We start from the raw sequence: 25,032 nt of genomic DNA, 5'->3' as shown, positions 1-25,032 counted from the left end.
ACCGGAGCAGCAATCGCGCCGCAGCCCATGGTGATGAACACGGTGAAGCACTCCGTCTCCCTGCAGCCTATAGAGATCCACAGGAGAACAGGTATCCACCTGCAGCCCTTAGAGGACCCCAAGCTAGAACAGGAGTGATACCTGAAGGATGCTATGACCCCACGGGAAGCCCACGCTGGAGGCAAGCTCCTGGCAGGTCTTGCGGAACCATGGCGAGAGGAGCCTACGCTGGAGGTGGCTTGCTGGCAGCATTGTGACTCAGGAGGCGATCCACACTGCAGCAGCCTGTTCCTCAAATTGCACTTCGTGGAAAGGACCGAGCCTGGAGCCGTTGGTGAGGTGCTTCCGCCGGACGCGAAGCCGGCCTCAGCCTGGGCGTGTGCGGCGGTGCGAGCGGCCTGCCCGGCGCTGCGGATGCCATCCCGGGCACTGAGCCACGCCGCGGGCAGGGCGCGCACTGTGCGGGCATCCTAAACACCGCCGCAAAACAAACTCCCTGCGCCAAACAAGACCCCCGGGGCAGCTGCCCACCACTTCAGCTAGTCGGAGGCGAGCGGTGACAGCTCCCCGCACGGAGCGCAGAGCAGAGCCCAGAGCCTCCTGACCCCACCCGGCCGCCGCCTCCACCCGGCCGCCGCCTCCTCCCGAGCGCTTCCGGCCGTGCGCGGCCCGCCCCGACCGGCCAATCACATGGGCGGGCGCGGGGGCTGCCGGGAGCGGGCGCTCCCCGAGGGCTCGGCTGAGGCGCAACATGGCGGCGCTGGCCGGTTGCTGAGCGCTCGGCGCCCGCGGTGTCGCGACAGGTGACCGAGGCGGCGGTCGCAGGGAAGCAGCGGCAGGCGGACCGAGAAGGGGGAAGCCGATAGGGCGAGGCGGAGAAGAGCGGAAGAAGGTGGCGGGGCCGGTTCGGGCCCCAGGGTGGAGGAGGCGATGGCCCAGTGCGTGCAGTCGGTGCAGGAGTTCATCCAGGACTCGTTCGTGCCCTTGGTGGCCGCGCTGTGCAGCGAGGAGGCGGAAAAGCTCACCCGCAAGAACAACCTGAGCTTCGCCGAGCTAGTGAAGCCCTTTTGCCGCCTCACCTCGGAAGGTTGGTGCCGGGAGCGGCGTGGGGCGGGCGGCTTGTTTACACGGCGCGGGGAAGGCGGTGCCGCCGGTCCCTTCCGCCCGGCGGTCTCTCGGGGGGCGAGGGGTCCGGCCCGGCCTGCTGGAGCCACTGTCGCAGCTCCTTCTCTGCCCTGGTGCCCGGTGAAGCTGCGTTGGGCGGACAGGGGAAGCGAGCCGCGTTCCTCGGGGCCGCGGCGGCGGCGGCCGCTGAGTCGGGTGTTGTGGAGCGCTGACAGGCGTTGCGGAGGCACCCGTTTGCCGGGGTTGCCCCAGGTGGCTGCTAAGCCCGTTTCGTTCTGCTCGCTCTGTTCGTCTCCGTGGAACTTTGGAAGTTAGGTTTCTTCTGCAGACAGAGCACGCTGCTGAAGGGAGAAGTGTCAGCAAACCGACCTCTTCCAAACTGATTGTTTTTGTGTCTTTAAAACTTTCTTTCCTGCTACTTGTCAGATACTTGCGTCTGACTGCAGATGTAGATCTTCCAGAACTTCATTCTTGTGGTAAGGCTGTTAGTGAAGTACCCAGGTGTTGAAAACGTGGTCAGTCTTTCAGAATTGCAAGGTGGACTCTCTGTCTCACCTATATTTTTGTTGTATATTTATTTGTTGTGTGTTGATGTTTCTAAGAATAAGATCTCTACAAAGAGAGTTGAGCTGGTTATGTGGCACAGGTGAAATGACCATGGAGCCAAGCTGGAAATGAACCATAGGAGAGAAACAATAGGGTTCTTTTATTGTAGTCCTTTAACTTCATATTTGGAATTTAGAAAAAAAGAAAAGCAGCCAGCTGTGATTTTCAAGCCACAGCTCATCAGAATGTTGTGCAGGACAGCAGTTGGAATAGGACTGTTCATCAGAGTTGCATTGCAGTGACATTTGTCAGATTTGCTTTCGGACAGACACCTAGCTCAGACTTCCATCTCCTTGTATCATGTGCTGAAGAAACTGCAAGGAAATGAAGCTTATGCTATTCCTCCAGCTAGATTTCTGCATTGCTGTTTGAAAAAAAATGCCACCAATTTAAAAGCTAATGTGTGTTAAAAATCTGCCTTCTTTCCATGGTGAGTCTTAAGAACTTATTAACATAATTTGTTTATAAATGTTTAGAAACACTTAGGAGCTATGCGAGAATACAGCAGAGATAAAAATAAGACACAGAAGGCTCACATCCTTGGAGTCCTGAAGTTGCTTAAATATCTCTGGGTTCTTTGGTGAAAGGCTTACAAAATGCATCGAGCAAACAAGGCCAGGCAGGCTGTTTAAATTCTGGAGAATGCTGAGTTCTGTTGCAGCTTAGTTCTAGCTGCTTTTGTTCCAGCTATTTTAACAGCTACAGAAGTTGTGAACCTGATTTATCCTCAGCATTCCCTGTGTAAATGCAGACCTCAGTAGTATGTTGATGCTTAGAAACTAATCTTCACCATCTTTTACTAAAGGGGTTAGTTATGGCTAAAGATTAGGTTCCCTCCCTTGATATAATGTAAGACTTTGAGCTTATTACTTGAGAGACTGGAGCTGACTCAGTTTCTGCATCCTGCTAAGAACTTGTGAAGGAAAACTTCACTGTTAGATTTTTGTAACTTCACAGTCATTTTTTAATGTTTCTGTAATTGGTCTTCTCCAAGCTCTGTCATTTATTAATGAACACCCTTATTAACTGCATCTGAATCTGCATGATAGTTTTGAATTCCTAATTTAGCAGCTGTCACCAGTGTGATGTAGCTTTGAGAAGGGACATCCTTGCTGCCTACCTTTGACAGCCTGAGCCATCCCATTCATAATGTGAACTGAAGGTCAGAGGAGCAAGAAGCTGAAGACTGGTACAGTGGGATTTTGTTATTGCACCATTTTCTGTGTATTCCAGCAGCCTGCAAGCCTTGACTGCAGCTCTTCACTCCAAGTGTGACTTCCTCTTCTAGCTTCATGGAAAAAAAAACATCACTGCATGCTATATGTAACTTGTGTTCAAAACCAGTGTGAATGGGGTAGGGAAAGCAGTACTAGACATTTTCTTCAGGCAGAAGAATAGTTCATTGCAAGAAAACCTGCCAGGAATTCGAGTAACTGTAAGCAGTTTCTCTGGCTCCAGAAATTGTGGAGCTCTGTGAGAGGGAAAAATGCTTCTTGCAGTCTGTACACACTGCTGCACAGGGACACTGTCAGCTGTATCATGTGCACCAGATGTGAAAACACAGGATAAGTTCTTAAGTTGCTCTGCTTTAATTGGTTTGACCATTTTTTTCAATGGTGTTTTTCATGTCCTGTTCAGAGCAAGAGAGGCATAATCAGTGATCTGGACATGGTACAGGAGAATGTATGCACATGCCTTCAAAACTGGGAGTTTCACTGCTCATGATTGTTCTGATGTCTTCACTTTTAAGCAGTTTTTCTTAAAGGAGCATGAAATGCTGTCTTTTTTGTTAATACTCCTATCTTCACTGGGTCTTTCATTCAATTTATAATGTTGAGTTGGGTTCATTAGTATTTAATCTCTTTAGAAATAAGCTGTCTCTTGTGCAAAACTTAAAGTTGCATCTGTTACTTCCTCAACTCTTCTATAATTTTAAGAGCTTGATTACTACTTTGCTAATAAATTTTTGAGTCCTGCTAAACTACAGATTGTTCTCTGAAGTTTAGGATTTACATAACTTATGAGCCTGCTGAAGGCTATGTGTTCATCAGCATTCTTGCTTAGAGAAGCAGTGCACTTAGGAAATTAATCTCTTGATTTGTGTGTAAAACAGTGCTGAGGCACAGGAACTAAGATGAGCCTTCTACAGTGCCTGTATCAGTTGTCCTTCATTCCTTAACTTGTCTGAAGGCAAGACCACCACTGGATTGCCCAAGTAGTCTTAGACCATGTACTAGTCTTGGCTTCTCAGTGCAGGCAGACCAGATTATAGCTAATTTAAAGTAGAACCCCACAAAGATACGTGATTTAGTTTAAAGGAGAGGCCTCTGCACTAGTCAGTATTACTCTATTCATCAACTTCTGCCTTTTAGCAACTTGCTAAAATTGGTGTGGCCAAAAATACCCTTGGAGTAAAATGAATTGTGATGGTAGGAAGTCCTGAGCACAGGTTTAGAGTGCTCTTTACTGTAATTTCTAGCATCTTTGTTTGTGTAAGTAAGTGGCTTTTATGGCTTTGAAAGAGAAATAATGAGAGCACAACTTTACTGTCCTGTCAAGTCTTGACTTTGGAAGTGGATTTGGTTTCCTCTAAGCTTATTTTTTTTTTTCTTTAATAAAGGAATCCAAAATGATATTGTAGCTTTCATACGTTCACACCTGGAGTGAAGGGAACAAAACTGAATGCAGTACTGGTGATGTAACTGATGTGGTTGGTGGTAACTATTGATACATAATGTTACAAAGGTGTGCATTGTGCAAGCGCATTTCCTTTGCAATTGCATCCTGATTTTAAGAATTTTCCAAAGTACTGTCTGAACTAATCCAGGCTTGGTGGGAGGGAAGATGACAGTGCACACACTTCGGCTACCCAGTGTCACTTTAAGATAGCATTGGTTACTATAAAACACTTAGGTTTAAGATCTTAAAACCTGAAGGGTGCTGCAGGAAAGCTTAAGGGGGACTGTTTGTAAGGCCACGTGGTGATAACACGAAGGACAATGTTCTTAAACTAGAGCAGGGACATTAGAAGTTCTTTACTAGGAGGGTGGTGGGACACTGCAACAGGTTGCCCAGAGAAATTTGTGGATGCTTCATTCCTGGAAGTGTTTAAGACCAGTCTGGATGAGGCTTTGAGCAACCTGGTCTGGTGGGAGGTGGGCCAGCCCATGGCAGGAAGGTTGGAACTAGATGATCTAAAGATGCCCTAAGGGTGCCTTCCAACTCAAGCCATTCTATGATACTTTATGATAAAACAAAAAGCTTTTGATAGCTTATTCTAAGCCTTAAATATAAACTGGAAGTAAGGAACTATAATGGCAGCTTTGCATTTATTTGAGCTTCGTTTGCTGTTATGAATTCCTTGTTCATGAGTATTTTTAGTCAGCATCTGAATATTTTCAACTTGTGATGAGAAGGATCTTGTTCTAATATATGCTACTACCCCCACATTTGGCAGGATACTTTCTGAAATGATCTCATGAGCATTTGAAGGACTGTGTAACACTGGTGGGTTGTTGTTTTTTTTTCATTAGGGATTATAGCAAGAGCTTTGTGAGGTTCCAGGTATGTCCTTTATGTCAACATTGCACATGTGCCAGAAATGTCACCTGCTTCCTATATGGAGAAGTCTTTGCTCTACATTGTCAGGAATAGTATTTTAAGAGAGACATTGAGAATGAATTTTAGTGTTACAGCTGCACTGGTAAAAGGCAAACTCGTGCCTTAGTTTTCATCCCTCCTACTTTCCTTACACTTGATCTTTTCAGTAATCATGTGACAGTAGGGTTGATAACATACATGATAAGATGGGGTTTAAAAAAAATACTTGCCCCTTTAGGCGTTCTGGTAGAAATGCCGAACTGAAGGAGTTCAGTTTAGCTCTTTGGTTCGCAGTTGTGGTGAACTAGTTCAATCTGAATCTTACAGCATAAACATCCAATGGATCTTGAGGTTCTTTTGGGCAGGATCAGTTCTCTGAGCTGCTTCACTGTGTTTTCCCACGAGCTGGCTAAAAGGTTGGGAATGAATGTGTGACTGAAGAGGATAGAACTATGCCAGGCTGGGCTTGAAAGCTGTGAAGATCTGCTTTAACTCCTTTGGAACATGAGATGTTATTTGAAATCCATGTGTGGTTACTGCATCCTTCCTGTGCAAGTTGGGAACTTTCTACAAGGAAGGGGGTGCAGCATTTTGAGTACTTTGATAGTAAAGCAAGCAATCTGTAAAGAAAAGGAAGAGTCAGGGAGAAATGCTAATTTATGGTAACTGTTTTGACTCTGTTGGGCTCCTCAACAAAACCTGTTTCTTTTTTCTTTTGTAGTTCACATGAGAGATCCTAATAATCAGCTCCACATAATTAAAAATCTGAAGATTGCTGTCAACAACATTATTACTCACCCACCTCAGCCCGGTGCCATTCGAAAACTCCTCAGTGATGTTGTGTTTCTCACTCAGCCTGCTGAAGGACTAGTAGCTAATGTGATCACAGCTGGAGACTATGACCTCAACATTAGTGGTATGTAATGTTGTTGTAATCTTCATAACTTAAAGTGGGCTTTACTGTAAGGTTTCTAACCTTGATTTCAATTCTTGGCAGGTGTTAAAATTACTCTGAGAGCTGATCAGCTGAGTCATTGTTTTTACTGCATTTCTAGATTTGCCAGAGTGTTGGTTTTATATTATGCTAAAAAGTGTGGTTGGACTTCATAACTCTTAATATTTCCTAGTGTTGTAATTCTTCTCAAATTAGAATTGTAGAATGGTTTGGATTGGAAGGGGCCTTAAAGATGACCTTCAGTCTGAAGAGGAGAAGGCTCCCAGGAGACTTTATTGTGGCCTTCCAGTGTCTTAAGGGGGGTGCTACAGGAAAGCTGGTTAGGGACTTTTTAGGATGTCAGATAGTGATAGGACTGGGGGAAATGGAGCAAAACTGGAAGTGGGTAAATCAGATTGGATGGTGGGAGGAAGTTCTTCACCATGAGCGTGGTGAGACACTGGAACAGATTGCCCAAGAAGGTAGTAGAAGCCTCATCCCTGGAAGTTTTTAAGGCCAAGCTGGAGGTGGCTCTGAGCAACCTGATCTAGCATGAGGTGTCCCTACCCATGGCAAGGGGTTAGAGTTAGGTGATTCTAGAGGTCCCTTCCGGTCCTGACAATTCTATGATTCTATAACCTTAACTTGTGCTAAATCATCGTGTCTTTTTAATATAGAAAATATTTGTGCTTTTCATGTTTACTCATCAGGTGAGAAATTTTCTTTTTACAGAACTGATACACTGACTTGTTACACTTGGCTGCATGAATATCAGAACTCATTTATAATGTTGGCATTAACGTACAGCTCAATGTTGAAGTTAGTCCTTCTGGTGTCTTCTGTGGTTTTTTTTTTTACTTGTTGCTTAATATGCAGAGTTAATAAAGTTGTCATAAAGTTTAAGGAAAAGATGTTTGGAGGAAAGGGGTGTGCTTCCTTTTTTTTTTACCTGAAATTCACTGTCAAAATGGCTAGAGTATTCTAAAAATGTTTCTTCAGATCTCCAAAGGATAAGGCATTGTGAATAGCACTAATTGAGACCTTGTCTTGAGGACTGAGAAGATTAAAATCCTCCCAATTAAGACCCTAATCCATCAAAGCCTTTGAGTACATACTTAATTCAAAGCATATATGCATTGCCCTACTTAGACGGGAGCTGAAACTTCAGGAGTGTTAGTAGTTGATGTTGTTGTAGTTTGTTGATGGTTTTTGTTGTCATAATTCTAAATCTTTGATACCTAATTTACAAGCCATATCCTCAGCTTGAGCCTGGAAATTCTAATTTTTGAGAGCTATTGGAAACTGCAACGTTTTCATTTCCGTGCCTTTGTTTATCTGTGAAATTGGTGAGTTGCCATAGTTTTGATGAGGAGACTTTTTTCCCCCTTAACGTTTTTAATGATGTCCATTTAGAAGTGAAGCTTTGGAAGGATGGAGGAAAAATAGGGACTATATCCAGCCTTGTTTTGTAGTTGTGGAAGTTAGGAATTCTCGTTTAGTTTGCTGTTGAAGCTTTAGATGTACGAATCATGCTTCATGACTCTCGTCTCTCAGTGGTTAATTTCTTTTCCCCATTCAGCCTGGCTATGTGTTTGACAAGGAGAGATGTAGAAGCTGTTTAAGGTCATTCAGCTTTGTAGTTCTGTGGTACCTTGTTTTAAAGCTTTTACACAAAACACTGGCATAGTGTTTCGTGGTAGTGAGACTTGGATCCCATTACACCAGAGGAGGGTGTGAGAAAATCTTTAGCTTGTCAGGCAGAGTTCTTTTTCTACTTAGAAAACACAGTGTTTACTAAGTAACCTTTTCAACTTCAAAACCAGTGGAAGAATTCGTTCCTGGAACAGAAATATAAACCACTCCAATCTGCTTTGTAGTTTGCTTTTTTTATCTTTTGGTGAGTTAGTACTTTAGGATGTATTTACTTAATCTTTAATGATGATGAAGTGCATCTGTATTGAAGGAAGACAGAAACATTAAGAAGCTCATGAATGAGTGTTTCCAGCCCTGGGATCATGATCCTGCTCATTTTTTAGAAACGTTTGGCAACTGTTGTGGTGAATTGCTTAATTGTTTGTAATCCTTTGTTGCAGTTGTTGTTTTAATTAGTCTCATAGTTTTCCATAATCTTCTACTGAGAGACCTAGTTGATTGCTGAAAGGGTGCTTATGTTCAGCCATGCTTGCTTCTCCCAATAAGGACTTTTTTGTTGTTGTTTCTTTACTCAAATAAGTTTTCAGCAGGATCACTTCCTTGACTGTTTGTTCAGGTCTGCATAATTTTGCTGCTGGCATGCAGCAGTGCAGGAGTATAATGGAAATAAGGGAGAATATTGGGAAAACCAATTGGAGCAGCTAACATCTTCAGTTAATTTAACTGTAGAAATATAGAATCAGCCATGTTGGAAAAGTCCTCCAAGCTCATCTAATCAAACCTAGCACCCAGCCCTAGCCAGTCAACTAGACCATGGCACTAAGTTCCTTATCCAGGCTTTTCTTGAACACCTCCAGGGACGGCGACTCCACCACCTCCCTTGGCAGCCTGTTCCAGTGGCAAATCACTCTCTCTGTAATGCTATAGGCTAAGAAATCTCAGAAATTACTATCTTAGAGTGTTTTCCAACTAGAAGAACAGACACAATATCTAAATATAACTCATTTTTTAACAACTTTATAGATCTCCACCTTTATTGAAGTCCAGAATGTGGGCTGAACCAGAAATTAATACTGAGTTCTGTTAAAGTACACTGTCCAGTGTTGAGGAGCCTGAAATGTTTGTGATTGTGTTTGAGGTTAGCTGGAATCAAATGTCTTCAGTCCCTGATGGGCCTGCATGGTATAGATTTTCTAGTTCATGCTAGTGGAGCATAAAAGCCAATAGTGTGTTTGCTTTTTAGTGTAATAATACCATGTTTTTTCTATCAGATCACTCAGTTAAAGCTAGTGTTCCTTGGTACAGTAATTGGAAAGAGACACTGATGGAACTGAACACATCCACGTGTTATTCAGGTATTTTTTTTGTGGTTGGTGCCAATTTACCAAATTGCCCTTTATTCCTTTTTCATGTGCTCCATCCACCTTTCCTTACCATCTGCTACAGCTGTTTAGCACTTTTCCTGGCCTAAATGTGTGTTCCTTCATTATTTTTTTCCCCCTCTTAAATGAAAAATTGTTGGTGATGGTCATTTAATTTTTATTCTGGTTGCATTTCTACTCCTCTTAATCTAAATCATATGGTCTTTCTGTACAGTCAGTAAGTCCAGAGTGGTGGTGGGAGATGACCTAACGCTCTAAAAGCACTGTTTTGTTTGATCCTACAGAGCTGTTTAATGTCACTATTCTGTGATTCAATCGTAAATACTCTCTGTTCCTCCATAGAACTTCCTTCCTGGGAGATTGTGGTGCTTTCCAAACTGCAGCTGCAGTGCTCAGTGTACTTAGAGCACATGTCTCTCTGCTACATTGACATTTTCTGGAGTATGACTCTCTTCAAAATCATTTTACTAAGTTTTCACCTAGTTAAGACTTACTTTGCTGCCAAAATGCATTGGTTATTGACCTCTCTCTTTATAGTGGTGTTTTGTGTTGAGGTCGATTGTGATGGTTTTCAAATTTAGATATTAACAAGTTGATGTTACGCCTTCAGTTAGTGACAGCCAACCTTTCAGTAGTGTCTGTTCAGAAGCTGCTAGCTGCCTTCCCTTCTGAGTGTGCTGGATTACTGCTGTCTGTGTAATTCATCTTGGTCAGTTGTAGATCCATAGTTTCATAGAATGGTTTAGGTTGGAAGAGACCTTAAGATACCTAGTTCCAACCCTCCTGCTGTGAGTAGGGACAGCTTCCACCAGACCGGGTTGCTCAAGGCTTCATTCCTTCTAGCCTTGAACACCTCCAGGGAGGGCACATCCATGACAGCCCTGGGCAACCTGTTCCAGTGTCTCACCACTCCCACTGTAAAGAATTTCTTCCTAATACCCAGTCTAAATCTACTCTCCTCAAGCTTTAAAGCCACTGACACTTGTCCTGTCACTACAAGCCCTTGTAAAAAGTCCCTCCCCAGCTTTCTGTAGTTCACCTTCAGATACTGGAAGGCTGAAGTAAGGTCTTCAGGGAGCTTTCTTTTCTCCAGGCTGAACAGCCTCAACTCTTTCTGCCTGTCCCCATAGAAGAAGTACTTCAGCCCTGTGATAATTTTGTGACCCTCCCCTGGGCCCAGTAAGGTAGATAAAAGTACAAAACTTAATGAATTAGATTTCTTATTCTGAAGCTGTAGTGTACAAATATTACTTACCATTATTATTATGATTTTCTTAGTTTCTGAACACATTAACAAGTTTGCTTAAGCTTCAGTTCTGCTTGTTTAATATACTGGAAATGTCCTATTGAAAAAATACAAACCATACAGGTCCCTATACCTGAATGACACATTTACTGTGCACTGCTGTAATATGTTATGAGATGTTATATCTGTAAAAATTCTTTCAAATACTGCTTTTGCTTTTAATATGGTGCATGTTTATTATTCTAAGTATCTACTGTCAGTGATTCCAGCCCTGTAAATGCTCTGGAGCGAATCCTGGTGTGCTGTGTTGTGTAAAGGGATTTCAGCTGCCTTTGTAGTCACTTCCAAAGTTCCTAATAAGGATGAATGAGAAAATAGAGGGGGGGAAAACCCCTCAAAACAAACAAGACCCAGCAAAACAAAGTAGTAATTCTCTGTTTATAGCTGTGGGTTTTTAATATTTTTTTTTCTGGCCATGATTCAGGTGCAAAACAGAAACGGAAAACTGAAATCTGAGCTTGAAACTAAAATGCAGTTGAAATTTCTAGCTTAAATAGTTTAATGTAGTTTGCTTTGAACCTGAGTTACTAAAAGGCTTTGCTCTACCTGTAAAATATATCCTGGTGAATCATGTTCTCATGGTTTGTTTTAATAACAAGCTGTGTTTTCTTTAGTTTAAATAGCTGTAATAGTAATGCCAAGAGGTCTTTATACCCCAGCTGAGTGCTCAGACACCAGTTGCTAGAAAGGCTGTAATCTGAAGCTGGAATTTTGCCTCCTATCAATCTTTTCTGTGTGAGATGTACTGGCTGCTAGGCTGAGCTCAGTTTTCAAGTGGGGCTATATGTGACTTGGATGCAGAGGAAGCTGGTGTAAGATGACTGGCCAATGTAGGATTAAACAAAATGCATTCAACTTACTGCACTAGGAGAATTCCAACATAAAAATGAACTCGGGTTCTTAAAGTAACCTGAGAAATCAAGATGCTGAAATTTGGGGAATTTTTGTTCTGTTGGTGAGTTGTTTCAGGGTTTTTTTTTTTAGGGGGAGTGGGTTTTAGGAGATGCAAACTTGCAAAGCATTAGAAATTCAGTGAGCTAAATCAAGGGATGTGTTTACTTGGGGTCATATAAAGCAAATGAATGCCTTCAGCATTTCTTATTAATGCCTTTTTTTTCCTCTGTACTACTTACTGTTTTGTAGGTTTCAGGTGAGTTTACACTGAATTCCAGCTAACTTCAGTGTGATATCAGGTTATTTGAAGTGGACTGGTTTTGCTGTGAGGTTGTTTTTCCATTCAAATCATAGAATCACCAGATTGGAGGAGACCTCCAAGATCATCCAATCCAACCTATAGAAGGAGTTGCAGAATTGAGATGGCATAAAACAGGTCTGAGAGAAGAAATAATGCTTCATTGCTGACTGATTGTTGGAGTAGAAAGCACCAGACAAGATTTTTAATTTCCCATTTTCTGTGGATGTCACAGACTTACTTTGTTTCCCTTGATGTGATTCTCTTGGAGAAATGAAATCCCTATTGTAAAGGGGCATTTGAAGATGACAGGTTCACATTAGAAGGCATTAGTTGGCATAGCTCTGATCAGAGTTTTTAGCTTTCTGGAGTTCTGCTTTGCCAGATGACAGCTGAACCATTTGTTTTGGCAGGGCAGAGGAAGGGGACTACTGTCAAGCCAAGTCACACTTGCAAAAAGCTTTAGACAAACTGGCAGGGTAGGGTTTTGTTAATCCTTAGCTCCTCTACATACTCAAAACCTAATTTTGGTTCTCAGTCAGTTCGTGCATCCGCAGCTGAGGCAAATTCAGTGACTGTTAGAAGGATTTTAATTCGTTTTTTGTTTTCCCAAGTGCATGTATATATAAACCTTTGGTAAGGAGTAGTTACTCTAACAAGGACTGAATATATGTGAGCCTATAATACTGAGGAAGCTGGTGCTTAAGATACTGTCCAGTTTCATAGAATTTGATTCACAGTGTTCCTGTTTCTCCCCTTGTGTGTATCTTAGATGCTTTCTCCTTAGACTGTGTACCCTCTTTCTTCCCCTGCCATGCAAACCTCATCAGGGTTTGCAAGCTTCACTCTTAGGTGTAGTCTTTCACATTTCATAAATGAGTTAACAGAAGTTTTGCTGAAGGTTGATCCTATCTCATTGTGTATTCCAGCTACTACTCCTTGGTTTGAGTCTTACAGAGAATGCTTTCTTCAGTCCATGCCTGCATCGGATCACGAGTTCTTGAACCACTATGTTGCATGTATCCTTTGGGTGTTGCAGATCTCTAGTGAAGGCTGATGCAACTGGCTGCAGAAACAATGTAGGAGGCTTTGAAGTTCTTGTTGCTTTTATGATTTGAAATGTATCTTTTTCCAATATGTTTAGCTGTACAGACACATTTCATAAGGGGGGGTGTGAAGTTTTCTTTGTGGCTTCTTTTAAAAGCACACTTGGTGTCAAACTGAACTGTAAGCTAACACCTGTAAACTGAACTTCATTGTCCTAAACAGCTTTCTGCTGTGGCTCTTTGACTATCTATTAACTGTCCCTTATGTACAGCAGAGACTTGTGTTTTTGGGGTGAACCTGCTGCTTCCTGTAGTTTTTTTCTAGCAGCTGGAGGTGGGAGGTTGGAGAAGGTGTCTTGGAAAATTGGTCAACTTTAAAGCTATTTTGGAAAAAAAAGGCTGGAAAGAGGTCTAAAAGCTTTAATTCCCCCACCCCAGACATAAGCAAAATTTATTTTTCTGTGGGGAAAATAAAAATAGGCACAGTTTCATGAAGCAGTTTAGTGTTTAGCTTTGCTTTGATTTTCATACTGCAGGTTTCATAACACTTGTTCCAAACTCCTTACTGTACTTTATCATTTTAGTATGGTGGAACAAGTATGTTGGTAGCCATTAGAGAGAACTCTTTGTGCAGAACTAACTTGACAAAATATTGGTCCTAGTCTTTGACTTACGAATTTTAGTAACATTTTAAATTGCAACTTCCTTACTGGCTGCTGTAAGTTAATGTCTTTGATTTGGTGAGCAGCTGTCACAGAAGAGAATGTTCCTTATTAGCAATTGTGTAGTTGCATTGAGGTAAAAATCTGAACACTTCTGCTTTTTGCTCAGGTGTTGCTGTTTTCATGAATATTGTTGCTCAGGTGATAATTTAGTCCCAACTCTCCTTCCAACTTGAAAACTAAAGGAAACTGAGAGTGAGTTCTCAGCATATGTTATGTGAACAGTAGCATCTAAAATCTTTAATGACCTATTACATATTGGCTTAAACTTGAATCCAATATCAGAATCAGAGTGAACTCCTGTTTCATCTCATGTTGCAGATCTTGGTTGACTGATCATTCTGTTTCTTCAGCAAGATTAAGGCCAAATTCTGACTGCAGAAACTTCTGTAGTAGTGTGTTTTTCAGGCTTAAAATTTGTCCTCATCTGTTCTGTACACTTGTCATTTTATGATGTGATCAGTGGTCGTTGCTGGGTTCTTCTGGTAAAAGTCCTTAACTGGAATTTAGGTATGCTTGTAGTTTCTTCTAGTGAACCAGAGCCTGTGGAGCAATTTCTGAAGCTGTCTCAAGAGCAACATCGAATTCAACATAGCAATGAATATTTATATCCTAAGTGGTTTATCCCAAACACACTCAAATATTATGTGTTGCTGCACGATGTAAGCACAGGAGAAGAGCAAAGGTGGGTTATTAGCGTTCACTGAATTTAGAGATGAACTCTTTGGCTGAAATATTTGTGTTTATAAAATCTGTTGAGATTAGATGTACAGCAGGATCCCTTAAGTAGTGTGCTGACTATCCAGGCTAATTTGCTGAAGTATTATTTTTAGATCTGTTTCATTTATTCACAGAAAAGAATCAGTGCTAGCTTCATGGGTGGATGCTTTCTTTGCTGATTTGGCAAACTGATTCTCAGTTTCACTCTTGCATAAAGGAGTGCTTTAAAAACCAGGAGATTTTTCCTTCTAATGCCTAGGGATAGTAGTCTAAAAGAGTTAGTTGCAGTACATATTTAGAATAGTATTGTTTTGCAATTAAGACAGGATAAATACTGTTTTATTTTTTTTCAGAGCTGACTCCATTTATGAAGAGATGAAGCAGAGGTATGGAACTCAGGGTTGCTATTTACTGAAAATTAATTCTCGGGTGTCCAACAGAGGAACAGATGAACAGATACCAGATCCTTGGAGTCAGTACCTTCAGAAAAACACTCTCCAGAACCAGGTATTGTAGTGGTTTAAAAATACTTTGAGTTGCATATCAAAGCTCATTTTAGCTGTGTTGAATTTTGCCTTAGTATTAGGTATGTCTGTCTACAGAATGGGCTAATAATCAGGTAGGATGCTTCTAACATAGCTATGACTTTTTGTGAGAGCATAAGATGATTCAAAGAACTGTCCTCTGTGCTACTTTGACAGTGAGGAGCACTGAATACTGTCAGAAATGCTAATTGACTTGTGCTTTATGCATTGACAAGAGCAAGTGACCTCAAATACCCTATTCATAGTGAATTTCTACTTTCATTTAGATAAATTTTCTTTAGTCTTATATTACCCCCAGGTCTCTATGTTTCACTAAACAATTTGTGTGTGTTTTGTGGAGCTATGTGGTTTTTCTGCTAAGTTCTCTGAAGTCCAAATCTGGTCTGTCATCTGCTGTGATGGTAAATGATAGTGTGTGTTAGCTCAGACCCTTGGGTTCACTTTGCCATGTCAGCACCAAAAATATTCTTCCTTCAGTTTGCTTTTGACTGGCCTGCAGTGGTAATCACATTGGTTAAAAGGTCTGTGTGTGGAATTGTAGTTCTGTGCCAAATCTAACTGGCACTGGAGAGTCAAAACATCTCTTTATTCTGAAAGCATCAGTAAATTATACTCCACCATAAATTAATTGAATGTATTTCTGTCCACGTCAACTGTCCAACATGGATGACTTTTGTTTGTTGCTCAGGAATTTTTACTACCGTAGGCACTGCAGTGTAAGGGTTGGAGTTGCTTGCTTTTAGATGACAGTGAAGCTGTTTGATCAAGCCAGAAGATTCTCATTTCATTTAGTGACTGTTAACTTTTCACCCTTACAGCAGCACAGGTTCTTAGAACTTCACAAACTACTTAAGAAATGGCTATGTAAGAGCAAACATGCTTACTTAATTCAGTTCACTGTGCCTGAGTTAGCTACTATTGATTTACTTTTGTGTTTGTAACAACTCTTCTTGTCTTTTTTTCCTGGCAGGATTGCTATGAAGATGGTCCTTATACTGTCATTTCAAACAAGAGCACTGATCACTTGATATCAGATGGTTTAGACAGTGAAATTAAAGGTACTTTTATAATTTGGATCAAAACATTGATGTGACAGCATTTATACAGCTGTCTTGTGTTTTGGGCAGTAATCATTGGAGTGATTTCTTAGGAAATGGAAAGAAATGACTTAATGCTCAAAGATAATGTAAACTCATATCCCTGAATTCAAACACTGTGCTGATGATCTCCAGGGTTAGTGGCAATTGGCAAACACATCTTTAATGAGATGACTGTTGAGGTATGGGACTCACCTGTTGTAAGATTAGTTAAGATTATTGTCAGCAAAATGACAATTAATGAACAGTAACCGAGGATTGAGTGGTTAATTCTCATCGTAAAAGTTCTGGCTAATTTCTCTGATGTGACTTAGAAACTTGAGGTTGGTTTGTTTATTTTCCTTGGTTTTGGTTTTAAATCTGGAAATGACAGAGTAATGACTTACAAAGTGAGTTGGCTGGAAGACCTTCCCTTGCACTTGAGCTTCTGGATGACAGAGGACAAGAACTGAAATGGAGTGCAAATTAATGCGTGGCAGTTTTTAACCTTCTTTTAAGGCAGCTCTGTAGGATTCAGATGAGACACATCATGCAGTGGGAAACAAGTGAAGATGCCCTACACTGGCCTGACTCAGATCACAGTTTTCATATCTGATTTGAAAGGCATGGTGTATGTAGGAGAGCCTGCAGCTGCCTGAAAAAGAGCTTTCTAGGGCTTCACAGCCTGCTTGCAGACTGCAAGCTGCTGTTTGAACTCTACATACCCAGCTTTGCACTTCATGAATCAAATCCATTAAGGATTTGCTTTGAGAGCTCAGCATTGCTCAATGCTAGCTGGGGCTGGATAAAGCATGGTGATTTTCTTATTGGAAGGAAATAATAAATAAGGGAGATCTTTAAGTCTTAGCACAAAATGGCATCTTGGTCTAGTAGATATTCAGTAGTAGTCATTGGCCCTTCTCACTGAATTAAGAGGACTTCAGAGGAGATTAGTTTGCATCACAATTGTCTGGAAAAGTATGCAAAACAGATTTGTTTTTTTAACCTTAAAATATAAACAGAAAGGAGTGAGTGAATCCATTACAGCCATTGTAATAGCTACTGCATTGCCACCTCCATGAATATTTGACTTGGAGTTAAATGTTTTCATAGTCTTCCTTTTATGCTATTGGTACTAGTCAGCATATTTGGACATTCTTTGTGCTCTAGTTAAGAAACAAACTCATATATTTATGCATATTGTAGTTCCTGAGATGCCCTGAGCTTTCTGAAGAATTTCAGGAGTGGTGTGATAGTCAAGTTGTGCTCTGCTGCTGTCTGTTCAGCATTGATCTGAAGCACAGGTTAAAGGGTTTGCTTATTTGCTCAGATTTCTGAGTAAAGAAAATTAAAAGTGGGTTAATAAAGACATTTAAACCCCCAAATGTTTAAATAACTTTATGCTTACTGGGTTTTTTTGTTCAATCTTTTGATAGATGGCCTGCCAAATAACTTTAAAACTCACCCCCTTCAACTGGACCTTCCCAGCAGCAGTTTGGAAAGCACTGATTGCCCAAAGGCTGCTGTGTCACTGCAGGACTCAAAGAAATCCAATTCTGGGACACCTCGTGGGGCTTGCTTAACACTAACGGATCATGATCGAATTAGGCAGTTCATACAGGAGTTCACCTTCAGGGGACTCCTGCCACATATTGAGAAGACAATTCGGCAACTCAATGATCAGGTCAGTTTACTCTTCAATACTTCATGCCATAAGAAGAAGAAATAGTTGGGGCATAAATCCAGTTACTCATATCTGTTCAGAAATGGTTACTTCCTTCTAGTGAGTCAGCGACCCTATTGGAAACTGTAAGGAAATTTAAGGAGAAACAGCTGAAGTTTTGTTGCTTGATCTGTTGTTTAAAAAACCCAATTTGTGTTGGCAGAGTTTTGCTATTAAATGTCATCTGCTGTAAGGAACACTCTCCTGGAATTGAATTCTGGGAGCGTGAACATGCTGACCGTGTTTACGCTTGGAAACGTGGAAAAGGTGCATGCACAGGGCAGCAAACAGCCTTACCTTGGGGATGTAAGAATGCTTTCTTAGACATGGTAAAAAACGTGTGTGAGGGTGTTAAAATTACCTTCAAAAAGAGCTGTAGTTTGACTTAGGTCTTGGGAATGGTAATTCCATGTGGAAGTATCCTTGTTAGTGGGAATTATCTAAGTGAACAAATCTGTGTAACCTTGCTTGCAGGTACGACTGGCGCCCTTGGAATTGATACTTTATGCAAGTGGTGATGAGTTAGTCCTTTCTTTAGTTGTCATCTTTGTCCAGATTTTAGGTTGGCCAGCAGTTAAATAGTCTGTTAGATTTCAAACAAAGATCAAATGTTGGGTTCTTAGGATGGACATGTCTGCAGTTTACAGCAGCAATAGTTCACCTCAGCTGTCTGAAATATAACAAATATATGAATTGCCACTTGTGGGAATGTAGTTTTGGTTATTTAATTGTTGTTATATACTTCTGGTTTATGGAAACAACTAGAGTTTAGGAAGCCTTACTGAAGCTTGGATTTTTGTGTTAGTTTAGCTTCTGTTGGTGTGTCTCTTGTACTGCTCTGATTTTAGTGTCTTTTTGCAGTTGATATCCAGGAAGGGCTTGAGTCGATCACTGTTTTCTGCTACTAAAAAATGGTTTAGTGGCAGCAAGGTTCCAGAGAAAAGCATAAATGAACTGAAGAACACTTCTGGTTTGCTGTAAGTAATCACAGGCCTGTCCTTTAGATTTGAACTGTACCTCACTTGTGTTTGATGATGTTCTGCGCAGTAAACTAAATCAACACTGTAAAAGACTTTAATTAGATAAGTAATGAGAAACACTATAGCTAAATGTGTGAAATAATAGAACAGAAGAACTTAGAGAGAGGATGAAACTGTGTAGAGTCATCTTGCTTTGATATTTATAGCGAAGTTTGCTAAGTTGCAAGAACTGCACGTTTTTAAGAGTGGCAGTAATAAAAAGAAGCTATGATCTGCCATGAGGAACGTTTTGAAATTACTATAGCCTTTTTGTTTTCTTCTGTAAGCCAAACCCTATTGTTTATGTAGCTTTAATGGGAACTGTAATTGCTGCAGTTAAGTATACTTTTGCAAGTGTATTTGAGAGCTATATCAAGGATAGTTGCATATTTTTTTTGCACCTCTGTTTTACACTAAAACCAGATTTTAAGTTTTGCCAAAATATTCCATCTGTATGCTTAGGATGTTTAGTCATGAAAAGCTTTCCCTTCCACTGTTGTATTTTAACCACAGCAGTCTGACTAACTGTTGGACATTGCCTAGCCAGGGTGAATGGCCCTGACACTTGCATACAGCTTTAAATTCATATGTTGGGTGTCTTTGAATTTGTAACCAAAACCGTTGTGGATTTCAACTATCTGTATTGAATTTGTAAATGTGGTTTGCTCCCTACAAAGTTTGACTAAAAAGTGTTCATGCAAATGTATTTGATCTTCACTGAAGTGATTCTTTCAGAGAATGGGAACTTGCCCAGTGTTTTGGCTTAAAGCATAATTCTTTAGTGGATTTTTTCTTTTGGGAAACATGAGAGATAGCTACAGCTTAGTAAATGGTCAATGTCTTACTGTTTGCTTCTCATGCAGCTCTTCTCAGCACTCACAGTTAATCTTACTGAGCAGCTTCAATGATACTGCATACTTCTTTCAGTGTTTCTTGGCTAAGAGGCATGCTTGTTGTGCATGTTAGTGGAATAGTGAATCTTTTTAATCAGAAGGTAGGGTGTGAAACCAGTTCCATGTGGCAGAGAGGAAGCAGCTTCATTTTGTCGTGGGTGCTTTTTAAGTAAGGCTGAAGCCATGTGGATTTTATTCCTACTTTGTGAATAGAAATTGAGAGGGGATGACTTTACAGAACATGCCTTGCTCTATTTAGTCATATGATGACTTTGAATTGAACTATTTGTATTTATAGGTATCCCCCAGAAGCACCAGAGCTTCAAATCCGGAAAATGGCAGACTTGTGCTTTTTGGTTCAACACTATGAACTTGCCTATAGCTGTTACCATACAGCAAAGAAAGACTTCTTAAATGATCAGGCAATGCTTTATGCAGCTGGAGCACTGGTTGGTATTTCATAGAACATAAACATTCTGTGAACTTTTCCTATTTAATGCTTGTCTGAAGGTAGCAGAATGCAATCTCTTCCTTCCACCTCCAAATTTATAAGGGTCTTCCCAAGTCTGCTGCACGTATCTAGCAAATTCTAAAGTGTTCTCTGGTCTATTTGCTCTTGTTTTATGAAGTGGGGAAAAAAAGGAATAAAAATGGAAGAGATAGTTCTTCAAATGTGCAGTATGGTAAGGAGAATCATAGAATCAGCCAGGTTGGAAGAGACCTCCAAGCTCATCCAGTCCAACCTATCACTGAGCCCTATCCAGTCAACTAGACCCTGTCACTAAGTGCCTCATCCAGTCTTTTCTTGAACACTTCCAGGCATGGTGACTCCACCACCTCCCTGAGCAGCCCATTGCAATGGGAAATCACCCTCTCTGCCAACAACTTCCTCCTGACATCCAGCCTATACTTCCCCTGGCACAACTTGAGGCTGTGTCCCCTTGTTCTGTTGCTGGTTGTCTGGAAGAAGAGACCAACCCCCACCTGGCTACAGCCTCTCTTCTGGTAGTTGTAGACAGCAGTGAGGTCTCCTGCAGCAGAATGGATCTTAAAATTTTTAGTCTGGGAAGTATAAAATAATTTTGTAATCTCTCTTTGAGACTTCGCAAAATACTTATTTCCTGGGAAGTCAAGACTGTCACTAAAGGTAGTATTGTACCATTTGTTTTTAAGACTCTTGGACTAGATGATCTTGGAGGTCTCTTCCAACCTGGTTGATTCTATGATTACTGCAGGAAAAAACTTTGCTGTCCCATAAAGAAAGAAGTAAGATTTCAGAGTACATATACCAGAATTTCCTTGGAAGTTGAGAATGTAGCTTCATTTAAGCAACACTCAAAAACTAGTTCTCATCTTAAGAGATGGTGGTGGTACTTCATCAGGAGGCTTGTTCCTGCTAAAGGAAATTATCAGCAGTACTGAATCACTGCTTCTGTCTGGTGTTAGGGGTACAGCCGACTAGAAACACTTCAGTATGTGTAGCTCTCTTCCTCCTGTCTGGTGAATTACAAGCAAAGCCATAAGGAGGGTATTGTGTTAAAGCTCTTAACAGTTGCTGTGTGTTTGGTATGCTTTTATGTGCCAGTAGCTGATTAGATGAAAATCTTGAGGTAGTAGCTGTTGAAACCTGTTCCTCAGTGTGTGTTGAGAGCCTGTAGTGACAGTGCTGAGTTTCTCTTGCAGGAAATGGCAGCAGTGTCAGCTTTTCTTCAGCCTGGAGCTCCTAGACCGTATCCTGCTCATTACATGGAAACAGCAATTAAAACTTATCGAGATACCTGCAAGTATGTCAGTTACTTTCATACTAATCCAGTCAGAGTTGGAAGACTGAGGGTCTAACTTTTCTGCTCTGCACATAGTGCCAGATGACTAAAGGAATCACAGAATGGCGTAGGATGGAAGAGATCATCTACTCCAATATCCCCACCATGGGCAGGGACACCTCTTAACTAGACTCAGCTGCTCAAGGCCTTGTCTAGCTTGGCCTTGAACACTTCCAGGGAGGAAGCATCCACAGCCTCTCTGGGCAACCTGTTCCAGAGTCTCACCACACTCATGCTGAAGAACTTCTTCCTAAGATCCAGTCTAAATATACTCTCCCTCAGCTTAGCACTATTCTTCTTTGTCGATTTGCTAGACACCCCTATGAAAAGTCCCTCTCCAGCCTTCCTGTAGAGTTCCTTCAGGTACTGGAAGGTAGATCTAACATCCACCTTTTCTTCTCTAGGCTAAACCACCCCACCTCCCTCAGCCTGTCCTTTTAGCAGATCAACTTTGTGGCCCTCCACTGTACTCGTTCCAACAGTACTGTGTCCTCCTTATGCTGGGGACACCAGAATTTGATGCAGTATTTTAGGTGAGGGTCTTAAAAGAGCAGAGTAAAGGGCCAGGATCACCTGTTGACCACACTCCTTCGTGCAGCCTAGAATGTGATTTGCCTTCAGGGCTGCATTATTTATCTAAGGTAACATGGAAAGGGAACTGTGCCATTCTTAACAGAGTGCTGATTGAACTTGTGTTGAATTTACCTGCTGGACTCCTGGACTTCTTGTTTATCAGAGCATTTAGTTGACTGGGTCATTTTAGCTACTATTTTTATAAATATGACACCATTCTCCAAAATGCCCTCAGGTATTGATTTTGAAAGCTGCTGTTCAGTAGGCCACCTCAGGCATTGGTTTTGAAAGCTGCTGTTCAGTAGGCCAGGACACTTAATGTGCCAGGCTGTATGTGGTTGTTTTGCAGGGAATGAACTCTCCTGTTTTTTTTCCTTTAAGAAAGCTAAACACCAGAACATCCATCTGTTGAGACAGGGAGAACATTTGTCACATTTGAGATGAAAAGGTTTCTCTTTTTTTTCAGTGGTTTATTTTGACAAATATTTCCTAAGACATTTTTGACTTTTGTTTTAGGAACATGGTCCTGGCTGAACGCTGTGTGCTGCTTAGTGCTGAAATCTTAAAAAGTCAAAGCAAATACTCAGAGGCAGCTGCTCTTCTGATTGGTCTGACCAGTGAGGTAAAACACTTGGTAGCTTTTTTTCCAGTCTTGCCCTCTGGTTGCTCATCCAAGCAATTCTGGGTTACATTCTAACCCTTGTCCTGTGATATTTTCTAGCCAAAGATAGCAAAGGAGCTGGTGTAAAGCAAGAAGAAAACTGTTTGCACTGCAAATGAAAACAAACTGGTACTTTATCATCAAATGACTTGCTTGACTTCTTTAAATGTCCTCAGTTTGCATTTGTTATCTTTGGCTTTACAATTAATTTATTTGACATCTGCTTAGCTCTTGTGTGACAAACTGAGTTTAAGAACTTGTGGGTTAGAAGCATTAATGTGACCTGCCAGAGCCATAATGGATACTAGCCTACATATAGTCAGAAGGTCTCTGTAGTTTTAAGTAACTAAGACATTAGTGGAAGTCAGCTGTTAAGAATCATTAGAATCATAAATGAAAGCTAGTCTGAACACTTCTGTAATATTAATTGGTGGAAATTAAGCATGGAATTAGCTTCTAACAGCCCAGAAAGTGTCTGGCTTGAAAAAGAGCAAAAGAAATGTAATACCAGTAGTGGTGTAGTATCTTTTATGTAGCTTGGAGGAAAGTCTAACAGGCAGTTAGTTCTGCCTTTGTGGTCAGCTGCATTGAATATGATGAGACTTCCTGGGAGAGATTAAGCATGGAATGACTTTGCTTTGTTTTCCAAGTTTCTCAAGTGTCTTTGTAGCTTCATTCTTGCTCTTTCAACTTAAGCTTGTCTCCAGAATTTGTGTGAGCAGTGTAGGTGATTTAACCATGGAATTTAGATACTGTTGGCTCTGCCCATTAATTTTACAGCTTAAAATTGTATATAGTATACTTGTGGTGCCTTTTGGCAGTTGCAAGGACAATCTTCATTGGATACTGTGGAGGTGTCTCAGTATATTTGTAGTCCATCACTGACTGCATGGAGATGACTTGTGGTAAAATCAAGTAGATTCTGTTCAGGTTGGCTAAAGCAATATAGCTGTGTCTGTGCATGAAGAGTGTGAAAATAAGCTCTGCCTTGTTAAGAAGTCATCCTGGTTCTTGTGATACAAATACACCAAGTTTCCTTGCTCCTTCTGTTATTCTTTAATCGTTTTGAAGCTCTTGGGTTTTGTTTTTAGCCATAATATCTGCAGGAAAATGGAGGGGGAAAAGGTAGCAAGAGTGCTGTAGAGGTAATGGTGTTGGAAACTGTAGTCTGAGTAATTGAAAAAGCAGAAAATAGTATTTTTGTCACTCACACTACAATAGGGTGATAGATAAAAGCTCTCCTCTGGAGAAAAAAATGACAGTGTATTTGGTACATAATAGAGTGAAAAGCATTTCTAGTCTTATTTTCTTTTATATACACATACATAAAATGTTTACATATAAAAGAACAGGACTTGCACAGGACTGTCACAGCTTCTTCTCCCTGTTAGCATTAAAATAAGACCACTGTTTTCTTTGTGTTTGTGTTTAACTTTGAATCTCATTTTCCTTTTTGCTTTTGAGCAGGATTCAGATCTTCGCAGTGCACTTCTGCTGGAGCAGGCAGCCCATTGCTTTATAAACATGAAAAGTCCCATGGTTAGGAAGTTTGCATTTCATATGATACTGGCTGGCCATAGATTTAGTAAAGCAGGCCAGGTAAGTATTGTCTCTCAGCATGGGAAATATGCTTGGTGTTTGAAAAACAGGTTAACTATGTCATTAGCCTGGAAAAAGGTGCTTGATTTCTAACCCTCTTGTGTTAGGCAGAAGTGTGCAGCTGTGTGATTCTTCTGAATATGATCTCTGTGTTGATTAGCTTTGTCTTCTGTCTGAAATAATGCTGAAAATCACTGACTGGAAACTTCTGTGATGTGTATTTTCATTTCTGGGTTTGTTTTATACCCAGTGAATGACAAGGCTTTTTATTGGAGTAAAGGAGTGTTCTTACTCCTGAGCTAAAAGTGAGTTGCAGGAGTTAAGGATTTGTTAAATTCTTAACTTCTCAGAATAATGGCAAAATTTAGGTATATGTTTCCTGCTGCCTTAACCATATGCTTTTTAGTGGATGTGTAGGTGTATGAATAGTTACTACAAGACAGACTAAAGCGTCTCTTAGAATCTTGGAATCAGTCAGAGTTGGAAGGGAGCACAAGGATCATCTAGTTCCAACCCCCCTGCCATGGCCAGGGACACCCTACCCTAGATCAGGCTGGCCACAGCCTCATCCAGCCTGGCCCTAAACAACTCCAGGCATGAGGCCTCAACCACCTCCCTGGGCAACCCATTCCAGGCTCTCACCTCTCATGCTGAAGAACTTCCTCCTCATTTGCTCTATTGCCCCTAGTCCTGTCACTCCCTGTTGTTTGAAGGAAAGCCCCGTGTTTTGGGGGCTTGTTCTCCCACCCCACCCAATCTAATTTTTGTTTGGTAAGGTTTTTTTCTATAAGGACCAAATTAAATCTTGTGTTCTTAGAGTCTGTGCTGAAAATC

At 41.2% G+C, this 25,032-nt stretch overlaps 1 protein-coding gene across 4 annotated transcripts in view; it reads left to right on the top strand.

Annotated features, from left to right (window-relative positions):
- Positions 1-713: 713 nt before the first annotated feature.
- Positions 714-25,032, top strand: part of TRAPPC8 (trafficking protein particle complex subunit 8) — a 50,917-nt gene continuing 26,598 nt past the window's right edge. For 2 of the 4 annotated variants that reach the window (XM_064170450.1, XM_064170449.1), the window contains exons 1-12: positions 715-1,087; positions 6,053-6,247; positions 12,728-12,817; positions 14,077-14,251; positions 14,640-14,793; positions 15,802-15,889; positions 17,344-17,591; positions 18,492-18,607; positions 19,841-19,991; positions 21,226-21,326; positions 22,455-22,560; positions 24,067-24,198. In XM_064170450.1, the coding sequence (XP_064026520.1) occupies positions 931-1,087; positions 6,053-6,247; positions 12,728-12,817; positions 14,077-14,251; positions 14,640-14,793; positions 15,802-15,889; positions 17,344-17,591; positions 18,492-18,607; positions 19,841-19,991; positions 21,226-21,326; positions 22,455-22,560; positions 24,067-24,198 (1,713 nt within the window). In that variant the 5' untranslated portion in view covers positions 715-930. Of the gene's footprint in view, positions 1,088-6,052; positions 6,248-9,189; positions 9,274-12,727; positions 12,818-14,076; positions 14,252-14,639; positions 14,794-15,801; positions 15,890-17,343; positions 17,592-18,491; positions 18,608-19,840; positions 19,992-21,225; positions 21,327-22,454; positions 22,561-24,066; positions 24,199-25,032 lie in introns of all 4 variants that reach the window. The other 2 variants (XM_064170448.1, XM_064170447.1) reach the window with 2 other exon arrangements.

This window comes from Pogoniulus pusillus, chromosome 34, assembly GCF_015220805.1.
Source record: "Pogoniulus pusillus isolate bPogPus1 chromosome 34, bPogPus1.pri, whole genome shotgun sequence".
In the NCBI taxonomy this organism is placed as follows: domain Eukaryota; kingdom Metazoa; phylum Chordata; class Aves; order Piciformes; family Lybiidae; genus Pogoniulus; species Pogoniulus pusillus.
The sequence above is the reverse complement of the archived record's forward strand: the minus strand, read 5'-3'. Positions and strand labels throughout refer to the sequence as shown.